The sequence below is a fragment of the Spea bombifrons genome, chromosome 13, assembly GCF_027358695.1.
Source record: "Spea bombifrons isolate aSpeBom1 chromosome 13, aSpeBom1.2.pri, whole genome shotgun sequence".
NCBI classification, from domain to species: Eukaryota; Metazoa; Chordata; class Amphibia; order Anura; family Pelobatidae; genus Spea; species Spea bombifrons.
Window position 1 is genome coordinate 9,890,283 of NC_071099.1, and position 25,916 is coordinate 9,916,198.

General features: G+C 52.6%; 5 protein-coding genes across 5 annotated transcripts in view; 1 reads left to right on the forward strand and 4 right to left on the reverse strand.

Moving 5' to 3' along the window:
* The window catches only part of SNPH (syntaphilin), a 7,508-nt gene extending 4,989 nt beyond the window's left edge, over window positions 1-2,519 (forward strand). The window contains exons 4-5 of the mRNA XM_053453755.1: window positions 926-1,075; window positions 1,174-2,519. Of these exons, the coding sequence (XP_053309730.1) occupies window positions 926-1,075; window positions 1,174-2,107 (1,084 nt within the window). The 3' untranslated portion in view covers window positions 2,108-2,519. The remainder of the gene's footprint in view (window positions 1-925; window positions 1,076-1,173) is intronic.
* An 823-nt stretch (window positions 2,520-3,342) lies between these two features.
* Window positions 3,343-7,092, reverse strand: SDCBP2 (syndecan binding protein 2). The gene is made up of 9 exons (XM_053453756.1): window positions 7,006-7,092; window positions 6,056-6,113; window positions 5,820-5,892; window positions 5,370-5,470; window positions 5,118-5,279; window positions 4,861-5,036; window positions 4,473-4,644; window positions 4,145-4,236; window positions 3,343-3,646 (listed from the first exon to the last, which is right to left on the reverse strand). The coding sequence occupies exons 2-9, from the start codon at window positions 6,104-6,106 to the stop codon at window positions 3,592-3,594; spliced, it is 882 nt and encodes a 293-aa protein (XP_053309731.1). The 5' UTR covers window positions 6,107-6,113; window positions 7,006-7,092; the 3' UTR covers window positions 3,343-3,591.
* A 1,595-nt stretch (window positions 7,093-8,687) lies between these two features.
* On the reverse strand, window positions 8,688-10,915 carry FKBP1A (FKBP prolyl isomerase 1A). Its single transcript, XM_053452929.1, has 5 exons — window positions 10,805-10,915; window positions 10,668-10,715; window positions 9,663-9,775; window positions 9,218-9,369; window positions 8,688-9,124 (listed from the first exon to the last, which is right to left on the reverse strand). Exons 1-4 carry the CDS (start codon window positions 10,839-10,841, stop codon window positions 9,241-9,243), a joined length of 327 nt encoding a protein of 108 aa, XP_053308904.1. The 5' UTR covers window positions 10,842-10,915; the 3' UTR covers window positions 8,688-9,124; window positions 9,218-9,240.
* A 1,096-nt stretch (window positions 10,916-12,011) lies between these two features.
* On the reverse strand, window positions 12,012-15,735 carry NSFL1C (NSFL1 cofactor). The gene is made up of 9 exons (XM_053453419.1): window positions 15,583-15,735; window positions 14,899-14,996; window positions 14,496-14,570; window positions 14,181-14,346; window positions 13,751-13,843; window positions 13,387-13,496; window positions 13,146-13,283; window positions 12,891-13,052; window positions 12,012-12,360 (listed from the first exon to the last, which is right to left on the reverse strand). Exons 1-9 carry the CDS (start codon window positions 15,685-15,687, stop codon window positions 12,198-12,200), a joined length of 1,110 nt encoding a protein of 369 aa, XP_053309394.1. The 5' UTR covers window positions 15,688-15,735; the 3' UTR covers window positions 12,012-12,197.
* Window positions 15,736-17,553: 1,818 nt separating this feature from the next.
* On the reverse strand, window positions 17,554-25,794 carry PDYN (prodynorphin). Its single transcript, XM_053453508.1, has 3 exons — window positions 25,441-25,794; window positions 19,222-19,364; window positions 17,554-18,981 (listed from the first exon to the last, which is right to left on the reverse strand). Exons 2-3 carry the CDS (start codon window positions 19,345-19,347, stop codon window positions 18,277-18,279), a joined length of 831 nt encoding a protein of 276 aa, XP_053309483.1. The 5' UTR covers window positions 19,348-19,364; window positions 25,441-25,794; the 3' UTR covers window positions 17,554-18,276.
* Between the last annotated feature and the right edge of the window lie 122 nt (window positions 25,795-25,916).

Here is a 25,916-nt window from a genome sequence, read left to right on the forward strand (position 1 = left end):
CTCCCCCCGTCTCTCTCTCTCTCTCTCTCTCTCCCCCGTCTCTCTCTCTCTCCCCCGTCTCTCTCTCTCTCTCCCCCGTCTCTCTCTCTCTCTCCCCCGTCTCTCTCTCTCTCTCCCCCGTCTCTCTCTCTCTCTCTCCCCCCGTCTCTCTCTCTCTCTCCCCCCGTCTCTCTCTCTCTCTCCCCCGTCTCTCTCTCTCTCTCCCCCTCTCTCTCTCTCCTCTCTCCCCCGTCTCTCTCTCTCTCTCCCCCGTCTCTCTCTCTCTCTCCCCGTCTCTCTCTCTCTCTCCCCCGTCTCTCTCTCTCTCCCCCGTCTCTCCTCTCTCCCCCGTCTCTCTCTCTGTCTCTCCCCGTCTCTCTCTCTCTCTCTCTCTCCCGTCTCTCTCTCTCTCTCTCTCTCCCGTCTCTCTCTCTCTCTCTCCCCCCCGTGTCTCTCTCTCTCTCTCCCCCCGTGTCTCTCTCTCTCTCTCTCTCTCTCTCTCTCTCCCCCCCGTGTCTCTCTCTCTCCCCGTGTCTCTCTGTGTCTCTCTCTCTCTCTCTCTCTCTCTCTCTCTCTCTCTCTCCCCCCCCCGTGTCTCTCTCTCCCCCCGTGTCTCTCTCTCTCTCTCTCCCTCTCTCTCTCTCTCCCCCGTGTCTCTCTCTCCCCCTCTCTGTCTCTCTCTCTCTCTCTCTCTCCCCCCGTGTCTCTATCTCTCTCTCTCTCCCCCCGTGTCTCTATCTCTCTCTCTCTCCCCCCGTGTCTCTATTTCTCTCTCTCCCCCCGTGTCTCTATCTCTCTCTCTCTCTCCCCCCAGTCTCTCTCTCTCTCCCCCCAGTCTCTCTCTCTCTCCCCCCAGTCTCTCTCTCTCTCCCCCCGTCTCTCTCTCTCTCCCCGTCTCTCTCCCTCCCCCTCTGTCTTGACGTGTCTCTCTCTTATCTTCCTGCAGACGTTCTGCTAAATACAGTCTGTGCAGCGAGAACCATGGCATCAAACCGCCGACTCCGGAGCAATATCTCACCCCGCTGCAGCAGAAGGAGGTCTGCATTCGCCACCTGCGAGCGCGGCTCCGGGATCTGCAAGAGGCTCTGCACGAGAGGTGAGCAACTCTGCTTCATGCCCCGGTGCTGAGGGGCAGGTGAGGGGCAGCGGCGAGCGCTCCGTGTTTTCTCATCTCCTCTGCTCTCCTTGCTTTAGGGACTCCGAAGTGGACGAGCTGAAGTCCCAGCTGAGCCGGATGCAGGAGGATTGGATCGAGGAGGAATGCCACCGGGTCGAGGCACAGTTGGCGCTCAAGGCCGCCCAGCGGGAGATCCAGCAGCTGCGCGAGGTCATGGAGAGCGTGAGAAGCCGCCTGGGTGAAAATGACAGCGGAGTCCAGAAATATTTAGCGGACATCACCCTGCAGAACCGCAAACTGGAGACGCTGCTGCAGAACATGGAGCTGGCCCAGGACGGAGCTCCACGAGGAGCGGAGGGCGGTGGAGGTTCCGCCGGCGACTCGCCAGCCCGCTCCTTGACTCGCAGCTCTACCTACACCAAACTGAGCGAGCCTCCCGCGGAGGAGCGGAACTACCAGGACACGGGTGACAGCGGCTACACGGCCCCCGATGACAGCAGCGCCGTGTCGTCGGGCACAGAGTTCTGCCTCGGGGAGCAGTCGCCGCCCTTGTGCGTGGACTCGGCGGTGCAAGCCAGCAGCATGAGTGACTGCGGGGTGCAGACGGACGATGCCCCAGGGACCCCCGAAGTGGATGCCATTCTAGAGAAAGTCCTCCAGTCCCACGCAGCCACCGGCTCTTCTCTCGGCTCCTCGGCCGAGCCCCCGGAAGCCGTAAACCCTGGCCCCAGCTGCGTGGTAACGGTAACGGACGGCGCTTCGGGAGTAGACTCGCCCTCTGAGGAGCCAGATCCTCCCGTCAGCTTCTGGAGCCGGTACTTTGTTGTAGACTTGCTGGCAGTGCTGATCCCGGTGGTCCCGACGGTGGCTTGGTTGTGCCGGGCACAGAGACGTCAGGGGCAGCCGGTGTACAATATCAGCTCGTTGATGCGCGGCTGCTGCTCTGTCGCTCTGCATTCGATTCGTAGGATCGGCTGCCGTCCGGTCAGTGGCTCCTCCACCCAGCCCTGAACTCCGGCTGCCCCGGAACGTGGACGGGCTGCTCCGCGCTTTCCTGGGCTGCCCGGCATGGGTCTGGGACCCTCAGGAGTTGCCCCGTGGGCAGTTCTATGCAGGGTCAGTGAGCAAACTCTGTCCTGCAGCTGGTACAGATGGTTACAGCCAGGGGGTGTCAATCACAGGGTGTGACCTGGTCCCGTGACCCGAGAGACCGTTGCATCCCGTCTGTGCGGAATAAGCGTGTTCCGAATATTGTCTGTATTTACATGTATGTGGCGTGGTGGGGTAGGATCAGGTGCGTGTGATTGCGTGTGCACGCGGTTCTGGGGACACAGTGTTACCTGTGTGCTCACGTGGGGAGTTTGGATGTAATACCCGCATTTCTGTGTTTAAACGTCGCGTTTCACCTGTCCGTGGTGCAGTGAGAAGCATGCGCAGCGCGTGGACACTGAGATCGCATGTCTGCCATATTCCCATCACGCCCGGTGCATCCCTTGTGTCTCACAGCGAGAGCGAACATGACGCTCTCTTGCGTGTCTCATTTCACCAGATTTTTCTCCGCTTGCTTTAGTTTTGACCCCTCCAGCCCTAATCTTACCGGACGTGGCCCCGGCCGACCCGTTACTCTTTTGCTGCTATGTATACATGTTTGTTTGTTTGTTTTCCGGGGTAAATCTCTGTTTATTGCCCCCTCAGTGGGTTCTCGGGGGCAGACCCTTTTCCCCTATGCGTTTCGCGTGGAGGCCGCAGTATCGCCTGCAGTGCGTGGCGCGGTACGTTGCAGTTACACGTTGCTCTGCCGCGCACCTGCAGCCGCGACAGGCGGTGGGTTCTGTACTAATATTTGGGGTGATGTGGGGGGTGTTTTCGGTTTAACCCTTCCCCTGCCGCTGTGTTTGTGCTGGTCACTTGCGTCACTCGGTCAGCCTGGATAGGACGGGGGGGCTTGTTGCGGGACGCCGGCCGTCTCCCCGCCAGTCACGACACTTACAATAATGTTTTCTTTTGCACTTTTGGGTTTGCAGCGCTCCCCGCGAGGGGTCTCGTTGCCTCTCTATTAACGGCAGCCGACGGTCACAGACAGATCGCTGTATCCGCTGTTAGTGAATTATTATAAATCTATATATATAGAGAGAGATCTATTTTTGATGTTGCTGCTTGATGTCTGCTGTCTCTTCTGCTGAATGTATTAAACTGGACTGTATGCAAAGCCCATGTGTCTCCAGTGCAGTGAACATGCGCAGCAAAAGGTTTTACACTGTATTAAAGACATTTCAGTATACAGAAAAAAACAAAGATAAAGACTAACAGGAGATCTCCCGAGGCAGGTGGTCCCAGGGGTCCTGATTCTGGCCGGCGCAGCCTGGAACAGACACTGCCCCCGCCCTCCCCAGGAAAGACCCTGTGTATAACCGTCCCGTGCAGGAACTCAAAGTGCGTAGTGACGATAGGGTCCTGATTTTGACCCCGACTGGACGCAGATCCACAGGGGTCCTTCACACCTCAGGGATGGAGTGGTCCATTGAATTTTTTATGAGTCCTGTAGACATTCTGCAAAAGCAGCAGGGCAAATGTGTCACAATTACCCCCTTACACTCCAGGTACCCCCCATATCACTGATTACCCCATTACCTCCAACTGACAGAACAGCCCTGTTGCCCCAAATCCTCATTCCCTTAATCGTTCTTACACGTTGCTGCCATTTAATCCATCACGGCCTCATCAGCACTACATACATAGAGCCCCGTTGGACCCCCCAACATCTCTCAGCAGGACCCCCCAACATCTCCCCTCACCCTGCAATGCAACCTACCCCTTAACAAAAAAATCACCCGACTGCGCACCTTCTCCATCTGCTTTCTTCTCACACACACACACACACACACACACACACACACACACACACACACACACACACGATTATCAGCTCCTATTTACTCTCCAGTAATATAACCCCCTCACCTGCATCATCAGAGACCCCATTAACCCCTTACCTAACAATACACCCAAAGCATCGCATGGGGTGGGATCCCGTGTGGAAAAACTCACCTTTTCACGATGTGCTCGTAGATGACGCTGGGGATGACGGTCACGGTCACCGTCCGCCCGCAGTTGGCCAGGATTTCCCCAACCTGACGATCCTGTAATGAAGGGAGCAGGAGATCAGAACCAGCATGCGTGACGCCTGCCACCGGGGCTTCCCTCACTGCAAACACTACTGTCTGTAACGCGCCGGACACCCCCGAGGAACCACCGCGCCGGCAGCACCGGGATATTCAGACGTTAAGGAATATCCCGGCGGCTCAAACTGTTTTGTACAACCCCCAATACTCTATGATCCGCCGCTCAGCAGCATGTGAGCGGAGTGTGCGCTCACCTTGAGTCCGATGACGTTCTGCCCGTTGATTTCGCACAGATAGTGGTTGGTGAGGAGGCCGTTTCGGGCCGCGGATCCATCTTTCACCAGCGACGTGATCTGTCCTTTCTTGTAAATGAACCCCACGTGTCCTGTGCTGTCCTTCTGCAGGGTGACTGTGCGCTGGAAGGGGCTAAACACGCGTGACAAGGTCACATGATGCACCCAAAAACACATCAATAATCCGACCCATCCCAGCAGGGAGAACCCGCAGCTTTAGGAGAGCGTCACGCGTGTGCAGGGGGATGACCCGCGGCCCTTTGCGGACACGACTATGATTAAAGCTCTCAGCGGGAGCCAAAGGGACGTCCCTGAGATAAGTGATGGCGGCGCGAGGGGTCTGACTCACCGGTCCCGGACCACCACACTGATCCGGTCCTGGCCGGCTTTCTTTAACGCTTTGTGCGCCCGGTCACTGGTCCAGCCGGCGCAGCTTTGTCCGTCAAGCTGCAGAATCTGGTCTCCAAACCTCAAGCCCACCAGAGACGCCGGAGAATTGGCCTGAACCAGCTGCACGAAGATACCCTGTGGAGAGACCCAACGTGAGATGCGCGAACCCCCCAGGATCGCCCCGCCACCCCACCGCCCAGTCCGCCGTTCACTCACCTTGTCCACAGCTCGCAGTCTCAGGCCCACCTTCCCGTTCTCATCTTTGCACAGAATCACCTCCCGGATGCCGCATTTAATCTCCGCTCGTCTCAGGCCGACGTCATTACCCGTCACGGGGGCCACAAGACCGCCGGCGATGGCGTGAGGGACCGCGACCGTCTGCGGGACACGAAACAAAGAGTCACGCTCTCCAACAGTTGGGGTAAACCCCGGATCCAGAGCCCCACTCGCGATGGAGTTTACACTCACATTATCGCCGCTTGGGACCAGAGACATATTGAGCAGGATCTCCTCGTCCGTCAGAGACAGACCCATGTAATTAGACAGCTCGGCCAGGTTCGGATACAGAGCTGAGGGGTGGAGAGAGAGAACGCGAAAGTCAGAGAGACGGCAGAGCTTGAGAGACGTCACGCTGGGACACGGCGAATGTCTCCAGTCACAGAGGTCAGCAGTCCAGTTGGGCTCTCGGGGGCTCAGTAACATCAAGTAGGAAGGATAATAATGCCACGTCACTCACAGCCGGGGGTCGTGTAATAAAGAGAGTGGCCCCCTTGGCCAGAGTTCCGGGGCGCGTGGGGGGAGAGATGTCTGGCGTGTGAGCGCAGCCGTCACCTGCTGTCTCTTTCCTCCCCAGAAACTGTCCAGTTCCCTCCTCCCCATCGCCGGTGAAGCCCTCGGAGATATACATGATGGCCTTACCTTGTCCGACGGGGGCCGCCGGTGCCGTCAGAGCCGCAGGAGCCATCCTGGGGGTTACCTGGTTGGACTGAGCCTGAAAAAATGAGCGAAGGGAAAGAGTTAATCGCGGGGACAGTGAGCGGGCACTCGACTGTCTTTATTAGAGATTTATTTAAGTCTCTGAAATCTCCTCCTTGTGAATCATTGCTACAAAATGATCATCCCCAGCGTTAGGGGCCACTGGGTGGCCCTCCTACCTGCAGGGCTCTGTCCACCTTCAGATCCTCTAGAGACGGGTAGAGAGACATTATGAACCTGCGCAGAAACAAAGATGGAGGCCGTCAGAGGCACGTTCCGGTGGCTTTCGCTGTAGAATCCACAAGCTGTGTGTTTAGGACCGACGCGTTTCACGGCCCGACATTTAATTACATGGGAAGTCGTCTTGCAACGCAGTGGCTCCTTTTGAGGAGTTAAGGGTTAATATGAAGGCACTCTGGACACTCATGCAGGTCGGAGACTAGGACGTGTTACATGACGGCGCAGAGTATAACCCTACCGTGTGTAATCCCTGCGCGGCCAACACAGATTCAATCATCCCGGCAGAGCTCCGGATTCCGGAGCAGAAGGCAAAGCGTTTTAGATTAATGGGGGCATCTCTACTAAGCAGTGTTAGGTGGGGGTCAAACCCCAAAGGAAAACAAAATAATCTTCATCGCAGCAAATGTATGCCCAAGGCGTGGGTGTTACTGGTGTTACTGGGTGACCTCCGTTACCAGGTGTATATTTTACAGGCAGGGAGGGGGGTCAGTAACGGGGTGAGCGGAGATTGAGGAGGGTATTCTGGAGGGGCTTAGAGTGTCCAAGGAGATCGGATGTTGTGGGGTGTCGGGATGGCGGGGCAGATACTCTGGGGTGAGAGGCAGATATTCTGGGGTGTGAGGATGGCTGGGCAGATATCGTGGGGTGTAAGGATGGCGGGGCAGATAATGTGGGGTGTGGGGATGGCGGGGCAGATAATGTGGGGTGTAAGGATGGCGGGGCAGATATTGTGGGGCAGATATTGTGGGGTGTGAGGATGGCTGGGCAGATATTGTGGGGTGTGAGGATGGCGGGGCAGATATTGTGGGGCAGATATTGTGGGGTGTGAGGATGGTGGGGCAGATATTGTGGGGTGTGGGGCAGGGTTACCTGTATTATTTGCACTCACCTGTGCCGTCGCGCTGCTCCCTGGGATCTGAGCCGATACCTGCCCTGCCTGCTTTATGAAGCCTCCCCAGGGAGGGGCAGTTGTGACGTCCGCCGGTCTCATGACACTGAAGTCACTTCTAGGAAGAAAACCGGCTGAACGAGATCGTCAGATAACGAGAGCGGCCGGGAAAGCCCCGGCCGGCAAACATCTCCCTAAGTAAAAGGGTTCACTTTATGGCATTTACAGCAAGACACACGCGGGAGAATTCCACGCACACCTTGCCTCCGCGGGGGCGCCACGCTGTTTTTAAACTGTTTTAAATATTTGCCCCCAAAACACTTTAAGTAGAAACGGCAACAAAGTATTTCACCCTATCAGCGCGCTCGCTCTTTCACTTCTCTCTGTCACATGATTACGGCCGGTTCTGGATAGTGGCGATGGGAGTGATGTTTCAGATCAGAGAATGTGGGAAAGTAACAGTTTGTAAAACTTTGGGTTAAAAACAAGACGGAGATGCAGAAATGGGGAAATGTAGGACAGTCCCTGTAAATCTAGGACATTTGACACATGTGATCCCTGGGTACAGATACACAATGACTCAGATATTGCGGCTTCCAGGCTATAAATAAAAGGGTTTAATTAAGTGATGGCCCGGCACCCGCACATACCTGAGACGCGACATCACACGCCGAGCGCCGTCAGGTGATTGGAGTGCATCTTCCCTCACGTGGCCGGACCCCGGGACAGAGGTCTTGAGCGGCGAGTTTTTGTCTTTTGGACACTATATCGGCTGCTTCACCCCCCAGTGGGCTCTTCTGGTCAAGGTGGGAGAAGCCAGAGGGTTCTCAGGAGCTGACAATCTAACACAGGGACACAAGCGTGTACTCACATATTCTGCCGTGGAAATGCACACCTGGGCGCGTCACCCTAAGCACTCCCCCATGGCCACATCTCCCTGGTGGGCAGGAGTCCCACAGCACTACTCCCACAAACAGCAGCGATTGGGCAGCTGAACAAATGCCCCGTAAACCTCCCCCAGCCTTCCTGCGGACACCGGGGCTGCCCTGAGACATAACTGCCCCACGACATCACAACCGCCCCCGAGCCAAAGCCAGCAGGGAGAGCAGCGAGGCCAGCCCCTGATTCCATCCTCTAGCGTGTAAATCTACGTGGCAGGGACCCCCGTGTGCAAAGCCACATAACGTGACCTTCATCTCAACCCCAGAGGCTCCAAAAAAAAAAAAAAAGCCAGAAACAGAAGAATCGACCACATTCATTTTATCCCACAGAGCGCCCCCGACCCGCATCACAGCTTCCCGCACCGCGACCGAACTCACGGGGTAATTAACGGTTTGTACTTTCAACAGCCCAGTACGTTACTGCACACAGGGTCATACATTCCTACCCACACGCGTGTCATAACGCGCACACGTGAGCAGGAAATGTCACATCCAAAAGCCCAAGATTCCCATCAACCACTCCCTGACCGACGGCTTTTACGTCAGTTTCCATTTCCCTTGGAAGGTTTACACGGCGTGTTTTGTACATGGCACACGTACGTAAACCATTTTGCCAGGAGTAAGCCTGTGGCGCAGGAGGGGCTGGAAATTCAGCATTCCACCGTGGTTATCATCGGGGTCCTGGAAGGACACGAAGACTCCCGGAGCGCTTCCGCCGAGAACAAGAGACGCACTCGGTGGTAGAGAAAAGCATTTTATTGTAGAGAGAGGTGGGAGAGGGATGGGTTCGGTACAGGGTGGGGGCTGCACCACGGAGCAGAAAACCGGCCCGACCAATCACGTTATTAAAAAGCAATCCGCCATGGAAACACGAAGGCGTCAGACCAACGTTTGTAGCGGCGTCTTAATCCCAATCAACAGGTAACCGGAGAGATGGCGCCATCCTCAGATCCGGTGCGACTTCCCAACATCCGGGGGCAGAAACGTCCAGCAAGTCAGATGTCACCCCCCCCCGCGCATCATAATACCCGGCCTATCAGGAGAGGGGAGACCACAGGGCCAGATAGTGATAAGAAAAAGGCAGAGTGAGGAGAGAGGGGAAGGAGGGTAGAGTCTGGCCGGGGTCCTGAACACCACCTCCGGTGACCATGTGAGCTCGCGATCAGACACCTCGGCACCTGGGGAGAAGAAGTCAGGAGAGACGAGAACCTCGGTCAGAACACACAGAGTCTCATTCCAGCATGAGACATGTATGAAGAAGCGACACATACCCAGTCAGCGGCCACACGACCCCTCATTCCATCCGCAGCAGCTCCACGTCAAAGATTAGGCACGCGTTTGGAGGGATGACCCCGGGATGCCCTTTGCTGCCGTAGGCATAGTCGGGCGAGATGGTGAGACGCGCCCGCTGCCCCACGCTCATCTGGCAAGAGGAAAAAAAACAAAAGGTCTAAGAGGCGCTTACAGCACAGAAAGCCACGACTGCTTCCAGAGCAACGGGTAACTCTGCACGTACAGGGACACAGATAACACATCAGTCACATGATTCCTGATTAATAAATCCCACATTAATAACCCCCCCAGCCCAGCCCAGCGAGAGCTGTAACGTTTAACGTCAGAGCCGCTCTCACCCCGTGCAGCAGGATCAGACCGTCAACGGCATTTAGCGGTAGCAACCGCATGGATTTAATGGGGATCTGTTTCTGGGAAGCTCACCTGTGCGATGCCCTCCTCCCAGCCGCGGATCACCTCCTGCTGCCCCATCCTGAACTTGAAGGGCTTCCCTCTGTCCCGCGAGGAATCAAACTTCTTGCCGTTCTCCAGCGTCCCTGAGGACGGCCAACGGGGCGTTATTAAACCGCAGCAAGCAAAATACAAGAGACGGACCTTCTCCTCCCCAATTTACTCCACCTGGCAGCATAAAAAAAGCCCCCCTCTAGTTTTATGGACCACCGAGCGGGTCGAGGTCTTTAAGGAGAAGTCCGGCAGGTGGCCCACGTATGATGGACTCGAGCTAAGTCCCAGGGCGCTTATAACATCTGGCTTACAGTCGGTTGCTGGCAAACTAAAGTATCCCACCAAATAATATACAATGGTTTATTCCTCGACCGGCAGACGGGGGGTTTTATTCCCAGCGTCTCCCTCAAAGGATTTCCACAGCCAGGGCCGTCCGGGGCAGATATCTGAGCAGACGGGAGGCAGAGACCCGCGGAAGGAAGCAAAGGGGAGGTTTCTTGGCTCAACAGGAAGCAGGACAGGAACCAACCGAGACTCCAGGAAGGATGGCGGAAAACTCCCGTCCTGCGTCGGACGCCCCCGGCCACTCGGAAAGATCCAGACCCCCCAATAAAACAGAATACTTGTTAAAGCACAAGACAAGCCGCCGACAGGCATCTCTTCCTGCCACAGCCAACCTCCGTCCCTGAATCTGCCCCATCCCCATTAGCTGCCGCCGCTGTTCTAGAATCTGCCCCACCCCGGCTCCGTTAGCAGCTGCTGTTCTAGAATCTGCCCCTCCCTGGCTCCGTTAGCCACCTCCATTCCTGAATTTACCCCTATAACCATTCGTTACCTGTTCCCTGGAAAGATATACACTTACTGCTTACAGTTACTCCCACCGGATTCCAGAATGTACCCCTCCCTATTCTGGAAGGTACCCTAGCCAGGTAGTTTTGCCCCCTCTCTATCCCAGAATGCCCCGCACCATGCCCTGCTACTCACCGTCATAATGCACGACCACAGTCTGTCCCCTCTTGGGAAAGGTACGGCCTGTAGGAGAAAAAACGGGTCCGGTTAGCCCGGGTCATAAGGTAGAGTATGAGAGGGTGCAGGGCTAAGGTGTTCCTGGCGTCGCTTACCGTCTCCGGGGGTGATGCACTCAACCTGAACACCCATGCCGCTTTCCGCACCGAGTAACCTGCCGAATCTATAACGGACACAGCACGCACGGCGTCATGACGTCAAAGCACGGGTAGGGCACGGCAAGGCCGCGCTCTCCTGCCATTGGTTGCCCCCCCCCCGAGTGCCCTGCGGCCCCGCCCTACCCCAAGCTTTGTTCAAGGTTTTGTTGAGCTCGAAACACTAGAGACAGCACCGCCCTCTCCGCGGAGTCACACACACTCCGCCCGGGAATCTGCGGTCCCTGGCTCCTTCGCACGGAGACCATGCTCCCCCATGGTCTCCCTCTCCCCCACGGTGAATTCCTATTTCAGGACGGCCACCACTCTTCTGTGTACAGCTCTAGCCGGTGACGTCATGTGGGTACGCGGCCGCCATCGTAACTAAGGGAAACGCAGTCGGAGTGTAAGGGACACGTGAGGGCGGAGGTCACGTGACTGTACCAGAGCCGAGCTCTTTGTTGGGCGACACCTAATGCACATGTATGTAAGATAGAACACTGCAGATGGAGTGAACCTCACAGCAGGATGGAGGGGTGGAATCAGAGGCTGCCAGGCCAGCTACTGGGAACTTCAACTCCCATCATGCTGGCCCTGGCAGGCGAAGTGTATTTTGCTTTCATTTTTGGCAGGATTAACCCTCCCTCTGCTGCATAAGGGCAGAAAAAAAATCTCTATATTTCCCCTTAAAGTTCCAGATCAGCAGATGCAGCTATAATTACTGAAGACAAATCCAACAGCCACCGATCTATATCCCAACACCCCCCCCCCCCCATTAGATTCCAAGGAGGCAGTGGTCATTCCCCAATCTACACTATTAAGATCCAACAGGGAACCGATGTTACAGCAGACTTTTCAACACACCAAATCAAATGAATGCGATTCATTTTAATTCAATAAAGGACATCATTCTAGAAACCCAACTCTTTTTACAATAATGTAATAATGTGATCCGCAGATGGGACTACAGCTCAAGTTTGGCCAATTAAGACATCTGAGTTCCGCAGTATGAGACCCCGTATGAGATCCCGCCTAAAACCATGACCTCTCTACAGACGGGTGTCTAGAATTTCCCACCAAAAGATTTAAGGCCACCATCTGCCACAGCAGGTTCTTTTGTGAGGTTCGTCACTCCAGACCGTGCAAGAAAGACATACTCCACACGGTATAACGCTTTCTCCTATTTATTTTACGTTTAAGTCCAAATCTTATTACAAATCCTGCAAAATGTACGTCTAGAGAGATCAGAAGTCCACCCAAAGCAGCAGGAACCCAGGATTACCAGACAGACGGACGCTGCGGCACCAGCGGAGGGGGAGAGAGCTGCGGGGAACAGCGGCGGAAGCCGACGACATCATTTGAACCGCTGCACAATGACAGCATTTAGAAGGTTGGCTTCCTTAAGGGTCATGTTCTCATCAGTCAGCTCCTTGTTGGGGAAGGTGGTCATCAGGACAAACCCCGTGGCGGCCATAGCTGGCCTGGCGTCCACAATAAACAGACGGACATCGCGGATCCTGCGGATTGGACAGAAACTCGCTAAAGACACGCGAACGCAATCATAGCCAGGGTTCAGAAAACACAAACTGCTTACAGCGAGGTCATCCACGTCCGCCGCTGGCCCTGACTGTCCATTAAGATAGCAACAGGTGTCGCTGGGAATGAAATCCCTTCTCCGGACTACAACTCCCAGAATTCCCCAGGCTCCAGACTACAACTCCCAGGCTGATTTCCCATTAAACAATGCAAGGAACCAAAGCTGCTCTCAGGCAGGTGGCACGGGAGCAAATAGGTCTTTTTTTATATATATAAATTTAGGGCCAGTTTAGGCCTCCAGGTCTTCCTTTAGTATTTAGGATAAGGATATCTTGGAACTAATTACTGCTTAATTTACAGCCAATATTCTCATCCCATGACTATGAACATATGTTTTACTAACATATGTTTAATTACTTGCTGTAGTTAGTGCGTGTTAAAGGGGTATTACATGTATTATCCATGTTCCAGCAATAAAGTACGATCGCATTGTTCTTGAAATGTTTTATACCTGTGGCTGTGATTAAACCTCTGGACCAGGCGTCCTCCATCTGCCAGCCGAATCTGGATGTTGGTGATGGGCTCCGACTCATCGAGGATTACGGAGGAACTGGCTTTGGCCTCTTGTTCAGCCTGCTGGGACGCTGAGGAGGTGAGCACCTGTGGGGCAGTGCTGCCGGGGGGGGGGGGGAGAAGCGGGTGTATAAAAGGAGGTCTCCAAGCCCACCAAGACCATGGACGTCTCCTTGCTCTTGAGCACACTCACCTGCCGAGTTTTTGACCCTCTCCTGTAAACGCCTTGAAGGCACTTTTGGGTTTCACAAAGTCCTCATCACGATGATCTTCCATGTCAAGATTAACCTGGCCACCTTGGGCCAACCTGCGCAGCTCCGCAGGGATCTCCCTGTACACAGAAGAATGCGTGAGAAATGTGGATTAAGAGAAAGATATTCCCACAAATCAAAAAAAAAAAAACCCCGGCCATGAGCAGGGCATTCCCAACACACCCTCTGCGGATCGCCTCCAGGAACTGTGCATTTCCCGGGTCCTGGTAGCTGCGTAGTTCATTCTCATCCAGACTAAACCCGTTCTTCCATAACTTCAACACTACATGGACCTGCGCGGCAAATGCTCAGACTGTAAACACATGAACTGGTGCATGTCACAGCCCTGTAGTTACAAAAAAACGATCAGGGAGGCAGGTGGCCCTCATGCCCAATCCCAGTAATTCTTAAAATCATCAGCCCACTGAGTAGCAAGAATCTGCCCCTCTCATCTCAGAAGAAAGCCTGGAGCTGACAGCCCCGTCTTAGTGTAATTTCTGCACTTTCATGGAAAAAAGCCCTGAAGTCAGGTCAGAAAAGCTCTTACATCTTGACCTGATTGCTGCTTGCGTTTTCCAGACACGTACGCGGACTCTTCCTCCTGCGCAGCTCCCAAGCGGTACCCACCGCCTGCAAATGGCTGCAAGACACACAGCAGTTAGCACCATTACCCAGAAACAGCCCCGTCCATTACCCTCATCAAACTTTTCTGGACAGTAAAGATCCTGATCTCTTTTAATATGTTACTAACCCTCAGTCATGCTGCATTAGCCAAGTAAATTACCCCCTAGAGGCAAATACTCAAGGAGTAACAGGGTAGTTAGCTTTTCTCTTTGGTTCACAGCCGCCGGTCTTGTTGCTTCAGTACCTCCCTGTATCGAGCAGCCGGTATTTGGGATGGGTCTGCGTCTCTCATTTCTGTGTCACCCCTCACTGTTTTGTCTCCCTTGCCGGACCCCCCTGTTCTCTTTCCTCACCGATGACTTGCTGCTCTCTCCTGGACTTCTTGAGGTTCGGTCCACAGCTACCGCTCCATGCTCCTTGGCCCCCTTAAACAGATCCTCAACAAGCTCATTGGGGTTTTTCTTTTTGGGGGGTCCCACAATCTGCTGGCCGCTTCTCTCTGAACCCCCTGCGTAAAACCTGCCACACAGAGCAAACGCGCATGAAAATGTGTCCCCAGTCAGGTGACATTAATACTCAGCGGGACATTAATACTCGTCATATAACACACATGTAAATGGCGTGTAGAGAGTAACCTCGAGACGCTAAGAGACTATGCAGGGCATTACCTCTGGCCTTCATCTTCCTCCTCCTCTTCTTCTTGCGCGTGGACTAAGTCCCTGAACGATGTCACCCTGTGATCACTGAGGGGGAAAGTGTTTGATACAGATCATAAAGCGTAAGAGTCACTAGATGGTTAAAAAAATGACACAAATAACATCCCACAGCTTATCACTTAAGGCATGAAATTGTCTCGCTGCTTCTCTCTCGCGACAAACGGCAGCCGCTCTGGGAATGAGACGTTCACGAGAATGTGCCGCTGTTAGAAGCTCTCGCCAGAGACCGCTCGCTGGTGGCCCAGATGTCGGCTCGGCGCAGCTGCTGTCATGTAACTACGAACGGAAGGCATTTTACCCAAAACAAATAAAAAGATCCTTGTGGGCTTCGTGGGATCCGGATCAGGTTTCTTACCTGGGTCCAGAGCCACGAGACGTGGATCCCGAGGGAGGCTGCGGTAATGTCACGATGTCATCGTCACCCCCATCCTCATAGAAACTGGCCAGAGCCAACTGTGCGGGAACAAAAAACAGACTATTACAGACGCTGAGAGACGAGACCCGGATGTGATACCGGCAGAGCCAGGCGTGCGCTGGGTCCTGAGAACGTGTACCAAGTGGGAGTGACAGCCCCTGCCGCCGTGGATGTGTACCGGGCGGCAGTGACAGCCCCTGCCGCCGTGGATGTGTACCGGGCGGGAGTGACAGCCCCTGCCGCCGTGGGTGTGTACCGGGCGGCAGTGACAGCCCCTGCCGCCGTGGATGTGTACCGGGCGGCAGTGACAGCCCCTGCCGCCGTGGATGTGTACCGGGCGGGAGTGACAGCCCCTGCCGCCGTGGGTGTGTACCGGGCGGCAGTGACAGCCCCTGCCCCCGTGGATGTGTACCGGGCGGGACTGACAGCCCCTGCCCCCGTGGATGTGTACCGGGCGGGACTGACAGCCCCTGCCCCCGTGGATGCGTACCGGGCGGGACTGACAGCCCCTGCCCCCGTGGAGGTGTACCGGGTGGGGGGCAGGATGACAGTGCGTTCTGCTGTCAGCTCCCTACAGGCTCCCCGCTCCCTCCCCGCGGGCCTTTTTACTCCCCTCCCCGGTACCTGCAGGTCCCAGCCCGCGGACTCCAGGAAGAAGCGGGCCCGCTCCTCCTCCGAGCCAGTGACCAGCACGAACTGCCGAACCGATTCCTGCTGCTGTGCTGCCATCTTGCTCGGTGCCGGCTGAGTGCTTCCCCCGGAAACACGGTCCAGCACAGAGCATTCCTCCCAGAACTGCCGCGGTGTCACAGCGAAAACTGCCCCCTGGAAACATCTGCCGGGATGGCAGCCACACTCACTGTCAGTAGGGGGCGCAGTCTGACTCTGTTCCGGGGGTGGGGGGAGGCCAGTCGGATTCTGTCACCAGGGGGGCAGTCGGAGCTTGTACCCTACAGACATCTATCCAACTCTTCAAAGTTTTTTTAATAAGAATTTGATGAAAATGTTCCTGGTCTTCTCCATGGGGCGTCTGTGGGAATAACGAGGACATCGAACCATTTGCTGAATCTAACACTAAAAACGTGGCCTTCTGTAAATAACCAGTGGAGATTTTTGGGGGAGTTTCTGGGTTTTATCTACTAAGAAATCATTATACGAGTCAAGCGTCCGTCTGTGTTATCGCGCTTTATCTTGTATAATAATCTGATCGTGGCCGCTGACACGCGGATAATGCAGATCACACAAGACTGAAAACAGATTTTCCACTTGGTGGCTCCCGAGCCGCTCGGTTCCTTGCGATGAAGACACAGATATGATTTCAGGGATAATTCAGGCCGAAAAGGAGCTTGGAGCCAATGGAGACGTCACTTCGAATCGGCCAGGAAATAGGTGACACCTGGACGCTCAGCGTCTCGGTCAGATCGCCAGCGAGGGGCATTTATCCTGCGCGTTCGGGGCTTCTCACTCTCTGATAGGTCCGTCCGGTGCTTTGTCGGGGATACCGATACCGGTTTTCTTCATTTCAGGCTTCATTTTTATTTAAAGGGAACGTGTTAGGTAAAGGTAATAGATGATACTAGGAACTCTCCAGCAGGATCCAGAGAGTTCCCAGGTATGGTGATAGGAAGGTCTAGAACCCCATTATAGCAAAAAAATACACAGAAAAGGGAGCGCAAGACCTAAAAAGTATAAAAGGCTTATGCATTCAGATTCCGGGGTTGCTGCTAGAATAATAATGTGGAACCCTGTTATACGATTTGTGGGGCCAGTGATATGAGGACCGGCTGCCGGTAACATTTCTGAATACAAACCAGTTGAAAATCTCAGTGTAAATAAGTGAAGAAATGTTTGGTGTGGATGTGAGAATATTGCGTGTTAAGAAATTTCCTGCGTTGATTTAAGGAAGATGAGACTCCTTTGTCTTATTATAAGAGTGATGGGGCCAACCTGGTGTAGAAAGTCCAGTAAATACCCCGCGTAGGGGTGTTTATTTTGAAGCCAGTGTGACAGGGTATGCAGCACCAGCAGGGGGCAGCATCTACCGGCTCCTGCCATAATGCATTGGAGGATGAAAAGCATCGTTACGGGGAGTTGATGGGATGGAGGGCTTGGGGTTGCAGTTTCAGGGTATATTGGGGCATACTGGGGTTTATTCACTAAACAGGGAGTTGCCGCTGAGTTGTTCTGAGATGAAGGTAAGGTTACACTTAGTGAGGTTACCTCCTTGGATCAGAGCAATACTCTAGACATGCAACTAATGTGTTAATTGTGGATATAGGGTAAGGGCCCTAACTGGCCCCGGCTGTGTCTCTCGGGTTCTAAGCAGCTGGTATCCACGGTTGTCGCCGCAGCTCCACTAACTCTGATTGCGCTCCCACCTGTTCTCAAGGTCTCATGTTGTTCTCGGACGGCAAGAAACAGTTTCTTGTCCTTGATTTTTTTCTTCTATCCTTGATTTCATTATCTACTCCCAACCCCCCCCCCCAGGCTGCCACATACCCCCCTGCTCTGCAGGTACCCCCAGTTACAGCCCATATGGGTAACGTGCCATAAACCCAAAGTTACAAGAAATGCACACAAAAAACTCCCAGCTGATTCATGGACACAAAACGGGTTTATTTAGAGCAGAAATCAGTTTCTTTATTCACATATTAACAACAAGCAAGACAGGTCTGGTGCCATGGGAATGTCGAGGTGTGCCGTCGGGATGTCGAGGTGCTCCGTTTGGTGTGTCGAGGTGCGACGTCGGTGTATCAAGGTGCGCCTGTCGGTGTGTTGAGATGCTTTGTTGGTGTGTCCAGATGTGCCGTCGAGATGCGCTGCCGGGATGTCGAGGTGCGCCGCTGGTGTGTCGAGATGCGCCGTCGGCAGGTGCAGGTTATTTAGCAACTTTTTTTTTTACAGAAACTAAACAATAGAGGATTTCACCATCGTTTTAAATACCCGGACGGGTCGAGGGAGAAGGGACGGCGTCTTGCATTCAAGTAACATTTATACAAAGGCAAAAAAAAGAACGGCTGTACAGCTCCATGCATCGGAGGGGAACGGGAGCGGCGGGGGGAGAGGAGGCAAGCTGGAGCCAGGGGCAGGGGGGGGTTCTGCATGAAGGGAAATTCTGGTGATAATTGTGGAAGCAGAGACGTTCCATTGGTTGCCATGGCGACTGCACCATTTGTACCGCTTCGCACCAGAATTGCCTTTATACATAACCCCAGATATGCCCCAAATTGGCCGCTGAGCGGGAGCAACAGGTACAGGGTCCGGGAATCTCGGCCTTGCTCTCCTCCTCCCCTTGCCTCCTCCCGGCACTGTCTTCTCTTATAGGTCAGATAATTCCCCCGAAAAGATGCCAGGCTCCTCCTCTGACCTTGTATTCACCTTAAACTGGCGCCGGAGGAAGCCCCCGTACCGCTTCTGATTGTCCCACTTTAGTTTGGGACGGATCCTGCGCATGAACCCTCCATAGCGCTTGTGGAGATCCGCCACTCCGTAATCAGCATCACTTCCCTTTTGAGACTCCACCCCCTGCGCTAGAGCTTCCTCAAGCACCACCCTCTTCTCTGTCCCCGGCCCCCTTCCCAGCTCCTCCCCCCGCAGGTTCTCGATACTCCTCTTTGGGTATTTGCGTAGGAAGCCCCCATACCGCTTCCTCTCCTCCCTCCCAGCCCACGCCTGGTTCTGTTTGTTGGGCTCCTCGCCACCCTGGCTTTCCGCCTCCGGCTCTTTGTCAGCCCGAAGCTCCACAAGATGTTGCAGGAGGCCACCATATTCCTTGTTGCCCTGGCCCTTGATGTCCCTGTTTTGCCGTTTTGGGGAGGTAAAGAAAAATTTATTTTTGTCGGGTTTCTTCAAAAATCCCCCGTAGCGCTTCACTGGAGTTTCATGGAGGTCCAACTCAGTGGGGACGCGCTCTTGTTCCCTTTTGTCTTCTTGGACAAGACCTTCTTGAAGGGATAGGAGCATCACGCATCTGTCCCAGTCTGTATGGGGCAGAAGAGACCCTTCACACTGCAAGGAACAAACCTATGGAAGAGGAAACAGGGTCAAAATCAGTGAATCCCACCAAGGATGGCGCCCCCAATGGAGATTCTGGACTATGCAGGGATAGATGGAAATCCTTCAATAGGAAAGAAGGCAAGTACTTGCTGGTGCCAAAGGTCAGGGCTTAGTACTAATTCCATCCCACCGAGAGAGCTCGGAGATCCAGCTTTTCCACCCACCGTATCCCCCTTAGAGTTCACTTTCTCTCATATAATAACCTACCAGGGGGTTGAAATTGGCGTTTGGGTCCCTGAAGTGCAGGTGGCAGGAGAAGCACCAGGACACGCAGTCGCACGCGGCCTGTGGGTTGCCCAGAGTCAGCAGCAGCAGCAGGACCAGTAAACCCATCCTGCCCACAATGGCTACTGGGAAGACAAACATGGCATGAGAGAGAGAGAGAGACATTCACTTAATTATAACTTCATCAGACACCTCACAATTAACAATGGCCATAGAGGGGTACTTTAGTTCTGTGGGTGGGGTATCTGTGTAACTGTGTGGGGTTTTAAGAAAAAGAAGAATGGGGTTTATTTAACCCGTTTCATTTATAAAGCCTTTTCCTGCTGTTTCTATACACATTATCGGGGCTTTTAGGGCTGTAGAACCCTAATACCCAGCAAACATTCTGACCGCTTAGAAAATAGGAGGGGGCATCAGGGGAGGAGAGAGGGGCATCAGGGGTCCAAAGAAATTGGAAGCAGACGCATAATATTGCAGGTTATTCACTTGTCTAATTGGTGGTTATTTCGAGCATAATAAGACAGAGAAGGTCTGCAGTCAGTCAGGGTGGTAGAAGTTCGGATGTCAGCTATGAGGACAGCACATAGTCGGTGGGGATTCAGTTTTTGCGGGTTGTAATATTGGAGAGGTAAACGCGCAGAATGTTGACTCTCTTCACTCCATCTGGAGACTGATCCAGTATTCACCGGTATGGACGCTGGGCTACTATTAGCTCACTGCCTGGGTGAATCACAAACGTCTTGAGGTCAAGAAGTCTCGCACAGGTCACGAGGAAAGAGAGATTCTTTCTAATGGGTAATTAAAGATCGATGCTGTCGCAATAAACGTGTTTCATGTCAGCCTCTGGAAGGCTCTGTAACCCCACAAGGATCACGAACACAGCGTCTAGAAACAAAGGCTTTGTGACAGACCTCAACCGGCAACGACAGTATCCAGTACCGGTACTGAGGGGCAGTCACAGTATCCAGCCTCCAGTTCCGGTACTGGGGGGCAGTCACAGTATCCAGTCTCCAGTTCCGGTACTGGGGGGCAGTCAAAGTATCCAGTACCGGTACTGAGGGGCAGTCACAGTATCCAGTCTCCAGTACCGATAGTGGGGGACAGTCACAGTATCTAGTCTACAGTACCGGTACTGGGGGACAGTCACAGTATCCAGTCTCCAGCACCAGTACTGGGGAGTTATTCTGCGCGGTACTGGAGTCCAGTCTATTTTAGTTGATGCTGCCCCATCTCATTTCCTCTCGTTCCTGGGTCTCGTTCCAATCCCACTAAACCCAGGAAGGTTTTGTGTGCCGTAGTACCAAGGCACGCAGTGTGTTTAATGTTATTTGCTCTGCCGTACACACTCGGGGCTTTTAAACGGTAATTATCACAATGAGAATTGATAGTTTTATTGACCTGCCAGACCCGCCCCACCGAGCCTCAGTCCTGGACGGAGCAATAAATCTGCCGCTGCTCTATCCCGAGTCCGTCCTCTATACCAACACCATCTCCCAGCTTTCTTCCAGAAGTTTTCTCGGAGCCTCTGTGCTGGGTCTCTGGTTTAGCCTCCGTTTTTTTAGTACATTCAGCCTCTAATGGAGCCTTAAGTCTCTGCAGAGCTTCTAGTGATCTGACTGTCACTTCGTACAACAAACATCTCATTATCTTTCCTTCCTGCTACCAACACAAAATTTTACCCGGTGTTTCTGTTGATTAAATATGTCAAGAAAGACTGAGCATGTTTAATGTGAGCGTTTGGAACACAAACAGGAGACTGTAACCGTAAAACAATTATTAGCACCGTTGCGACCGGTTTGGCTCCATCACACAAACCCTCAGCCTCCATCCAGGTAGCAACAGTTTGTGTGAGGGGCAAACGAATAGGATTAGTGGAACGGAGAACCAAAGACCCAGAGAGGGTCCATTCGGTCTGAGGTGTGCCATGACCGACGTACCAGGTAGGCCTATAGAGGGCCACCCCGTAAATAGAAATGAAAGAAAGGATAGAGGAGAAAAGAGGAAATAAAAGGAAGGAAATTAATGGGGGGGCAAGGGAGGGCAACGTTAGGAGCTGTAACGTAGCTGTGGAAGGGAGAGGCGTTGGTTAAATAACCATAGCCCCTCCCACAACTACAGGCTAATATACATCAGCCTTCACATGTATCCAAGATCTTCTAATACCAGATTCTCTACCCTGTCCATACCAACAGCCTCCATCCTATCCATAAAACCTAGCCTCCATCCTATCCATTCCAACAGCCTCCATGCTATCCATTCCAATAGCCTCCATGCTATCCATTCCAGCAGTCTCCATCCTATCCATAAAACCTAGCCTCCATCCTATCCATTCCAACAGCCTCCATGCTATCCATTCCAACAGCCTCCATCCTATCCATTCCAACAGCCTCCATGCTATCCATTCCAACAGCCTCCATGCTATCCATTCCAACAGCCTCCATCCTATCCATTCCAACAGCCTCCATGCTATCCATTCCAACAGCCTTCATGCTATCCATTCCAACAGCCTCCATCCTATCCATAAAACCTAGCCTCCATTCTATCCATTCCAACAGCCTCCATGCTATCCATTCCAACAGCCTTCATGCTACCCATTCCAACAGCCTCCATCCTATCCATTCCAACAGCCTCCATCCTATCCATTCCAACAGCCTCCATGCTATCCATTCCAACAGCCTCCATGCTATCCATTCTAACAGCCTCCATGCTATCCATTCTAACAGCCTCCATGCTATCCATAAAACGTAGCCTCCATGCTATCCATTCCATCAGCCTCCATGCTATCCATTCCAACAGCCTCCATGATATCCATTCCAACAGCCTCCATGCTATCCATTCTAACAGCCTCCATGCTATCCATTCCAACAGCCTCCATCCTATCCATTCCAACAGCCTCCATCCTATCCATTCCAACAGCCTCCATCCTTTCCATTCCAACAGCCTCCATGCTATCCATTCCAACAGCCTCCATGCTATCCATTCCAGCAGCCTCCATGCTATCCATTCCAACAGCCTCCATACTATCCATTCCAACAGCCTCCATCCTATCCATAAAACCTAACTTCCATTCTATCCATTCCAACAGCCTCTATCCTATCCATTCCAACAGCCTCCATGCTATCCATTCCAACAGCCTCCATGCTATCCATTCCAACAGCCTCCATCCTATCTATTCCAACAGCCTCCATCCTATCCATACCAACAGCCTCCATCCTATCCATACCAACAGCCTCTATCCTATCCATACCAACAGCCTCCGTCATATCCATCCCAACAGCCTTCGTCATATCCATTCCAACAGCCTCCATCCTATCCATTCCAACAGCCTCCATGCTATCCATTCCAACAGTCTCCATCCTATCCATTCCAACAGCCTCCATTCTATCCATTCCAACAGCCTCCATGCTATCCATTCCAACAGCCTCCATGCTATCCATTCCAACAGCCTCCATCCTATCCATTCCAACAGCCTCCATCCTATCCATTCCAACAGCCTCCATGCTATCCATTCCAACAGCCTCCATCCTATCCATAAAACCTAGCCTCCATCCTATCCATTCCAACAGCCTCCATCCTATTCATTCCAACAGCCTCCATCCTATCCATTCCAACAGCCTCCATGCTATCCATTCCAACAGCCTCCATGCTATCCATTCCAACAGCCTCCATGCTATCCATTCCAACAGCCTCCATCCTATCCATTCCAACAGCCTCCATCCTATCCATTCCAACAGCCTCCATCCTATCCATTCCAACAGCATCCATGCTATCCATTCCAACAGCCTCCATCCTATCCATAAAACCTAGCCTCCATCCTATCCATTCCAACAGCCTCCATGCTATCCATTCCAACAGCCTCCATGCTATCCATTCCAACAGCCTCCATGCTATCCATTCCAACAGCTTCCATGCTATCCATTCCAACAGCTTCCATGCTATCCATTCCAACAGCCTCCATCCTATCCATTCCAACAGCATCCATGCTATCCATTCCAACAGCCTCCATCCTATCCATTCCAACAGCCTCCATCCTATCCATACCAACAGCCTCTATCCTATCCATACCAACAGCCTCCATGCTATCCATTCCAACAGCCTCCATCCTATCCATTCCAACAGCATCCATGCTATCCATTCCAACAGCCTCCATGCTATCCATTCCAACAGCCTCCATCCTATCCATAAAACCTAGCCTCCATCCTATCCATTCCAACAGCCTCCATCCTATCCATTCCAACAGCCTCCATCCTATCCATTCCAACAGCCTCCATGCTATCCATTCCAACAGCCTCCATGCTATCCATTCCAACAGCCTCCATGCTATCCATTCCAACAGCCTCCATTCTATCCATTCCAACAGCCTCCATCCTATCCATTCCAACAGCCTCCATCCTATCCATTCCAACAGCATCCATGCTATCCATTCCAACAGCCTCCATCCTATCCATAAAACCTAGCCTCCATCCTATCCATTCCAACAGCCTCCATGCTATCCATTCCAACAGCCTCCATGCTATCCATTCCAACAGCCTCCATGCTATCCATTCCAACAGCTTCCATGCTATCCATTCCAACAGCTTCCATGCTATCCATTCCAACAGCCTCCATCCTATCCATTCCAACAGCATCCATGCTATCCATTCCAACAGCCTCCATCCTATCCATTCCAACAGCCTCCATGCTATCCATTCCAACAGCCTCCATCCTATCCATTCCAACAGCCTCCATCCTATCCATTCCAACAGCCTCCGTCATATCCATTCCAACAGTCTCCATTCTATCCCTATAACACAATAACAACCTGCTACACTATAACATAACAATGTATCCAACCTCCCTCAGCCCCAGCCGTCCGCAAGTAAAATGTTATTCTTCAGCACCGAGCCTCAAAAATCACTTAAATAACATTTTACATCTGAAAACATCTGAAAAATACCACAGAAATATATATATATATATTTTAAATCTGACTTAACTGAGAATATAATATTTATAATATTATGAATTATTATCATTTTTATCTATTATTATCATTATTACTTATTATTATCATTCTTATTAATTATTATTAACTATTAATTATTATGATTCATTATTATTATTATTATTAATCTATTGTGCAGGAGGCTGTTTTTTAATTTTTAGTGGCCCCGTTCTGTGAGGTCAGCTGAGAAGAAACAGAATGTTGGACCCGGCTCTCGCTCGGGTTCGGCAGACAGAGACAGTGGTCCTACCTGTGCCAAAGCAGGGAAACTACCAGGGCGCTTCTGTTTCGGTCTCTAAAGAGAAGTTTAAAACCTCTCTTTAAGGAGCGCACAGCAAAAAAAAAAGACGCTTGATTTTTATTTGTTTTTAATTTTTGTCTAATTTGACCAATTTTTCTTTATTTTTAATGCTGGAGACTGCGTCTGGATACCATGTTTATGCCTTTTTTAAAAAAAGAAACATGATGAAATCTGCTTGTTTTCAGTTCCACTTGCGATCGGCGGATTGCGCACGCAGGGATTGGGGAGCGGTACCCCTGCTCCATGTGACGTCTTTCCATCCTGATATTTCCATCCTGTTTCTTTCGGTTCTAAATTTCATTATTCATTCTTTATGTGACTGAATGAAGATGTGGGTCATTAAATATCTCTCTCCCGGGAATTGTAATGGAGTGAAAAATAGCTTTAAATGAAGTTAATAACTCCCATCTCTCCGTGTCCTCTCAGACACTCTGCCGCTCGCGTCATTACAGGGAACAGACGCCGGGGAGGGTGGGTTAGCAATATATTGGGGGCAGCTTGGGGGGGTTTACTTAACTCATTAACATTCATTCTGACGCTCACGCGGCTTTACAAAAAATATAATGAAATTTTGAATTTTGCGTGCAATTAGAGATGATGTCGCATCACCTGCGTTGGTGGGGCAGATAAAAGCTTACACCCCAGGCAGTGACAGATTTAACCCCTGGAGAGCCAAAGTGGGGGTCCATGAATAACAACACCCCTCAGACACTGAAAGGGTTAATATAGAGAGACACTTTAGACAGATAAAGTCCCTCGTCCCCTTACAGTAATCCACGTTGTGTGTTAGAGTGCGGCGTACGCCCGATAACGTGTGTAATGCTTAAGAGTGCTGCATGGCTGTCTGTGTGCTGCGCTACTGTAAGTGTTAGATATGGAGACGTCTATTACAAGAGAGACGCGCAGGCAGGGTTACCTTTGGGGCAGGTGCAGGTGGGAATCCTCTGGTCGCGGTGGCACTTGCTTCAGCTTGTAGACTGCCTTTCGGGTTTCGAGGACCTTCGCCCCTCGGATAATATTCGGGGGGCTGTCCCGGCCGATGGCTGAGGGTTGTCTGCTTTTTGCAAAGTGTGCGTTTTAGGTACCTGCAAAAAAGTTTGGGGGGCAATGCAGTGGATGCTTCTGGGACTGTGTGGACCTCTAGCTTTCAGGCTGCTTTTCACATAGTTTGGGGGTCCGTGGATCTGTTTGTGTCGCTCCGACGATGGAGGGGACTCCAATCACTTTGTGGGTTCAGGGATGCGGAGGAATGGCTGCTCCGTGCACTCACCTCCGGGCTGTGTCGATCTGTATGAGCGCATCAGAATCCAACAAATATTTATATGCGGGGAGGTCCTCAGGGAGGGGCTCCATCTCCTGCCCCTGTAGGGAGTGGCTCCATCTCCTGCCCCT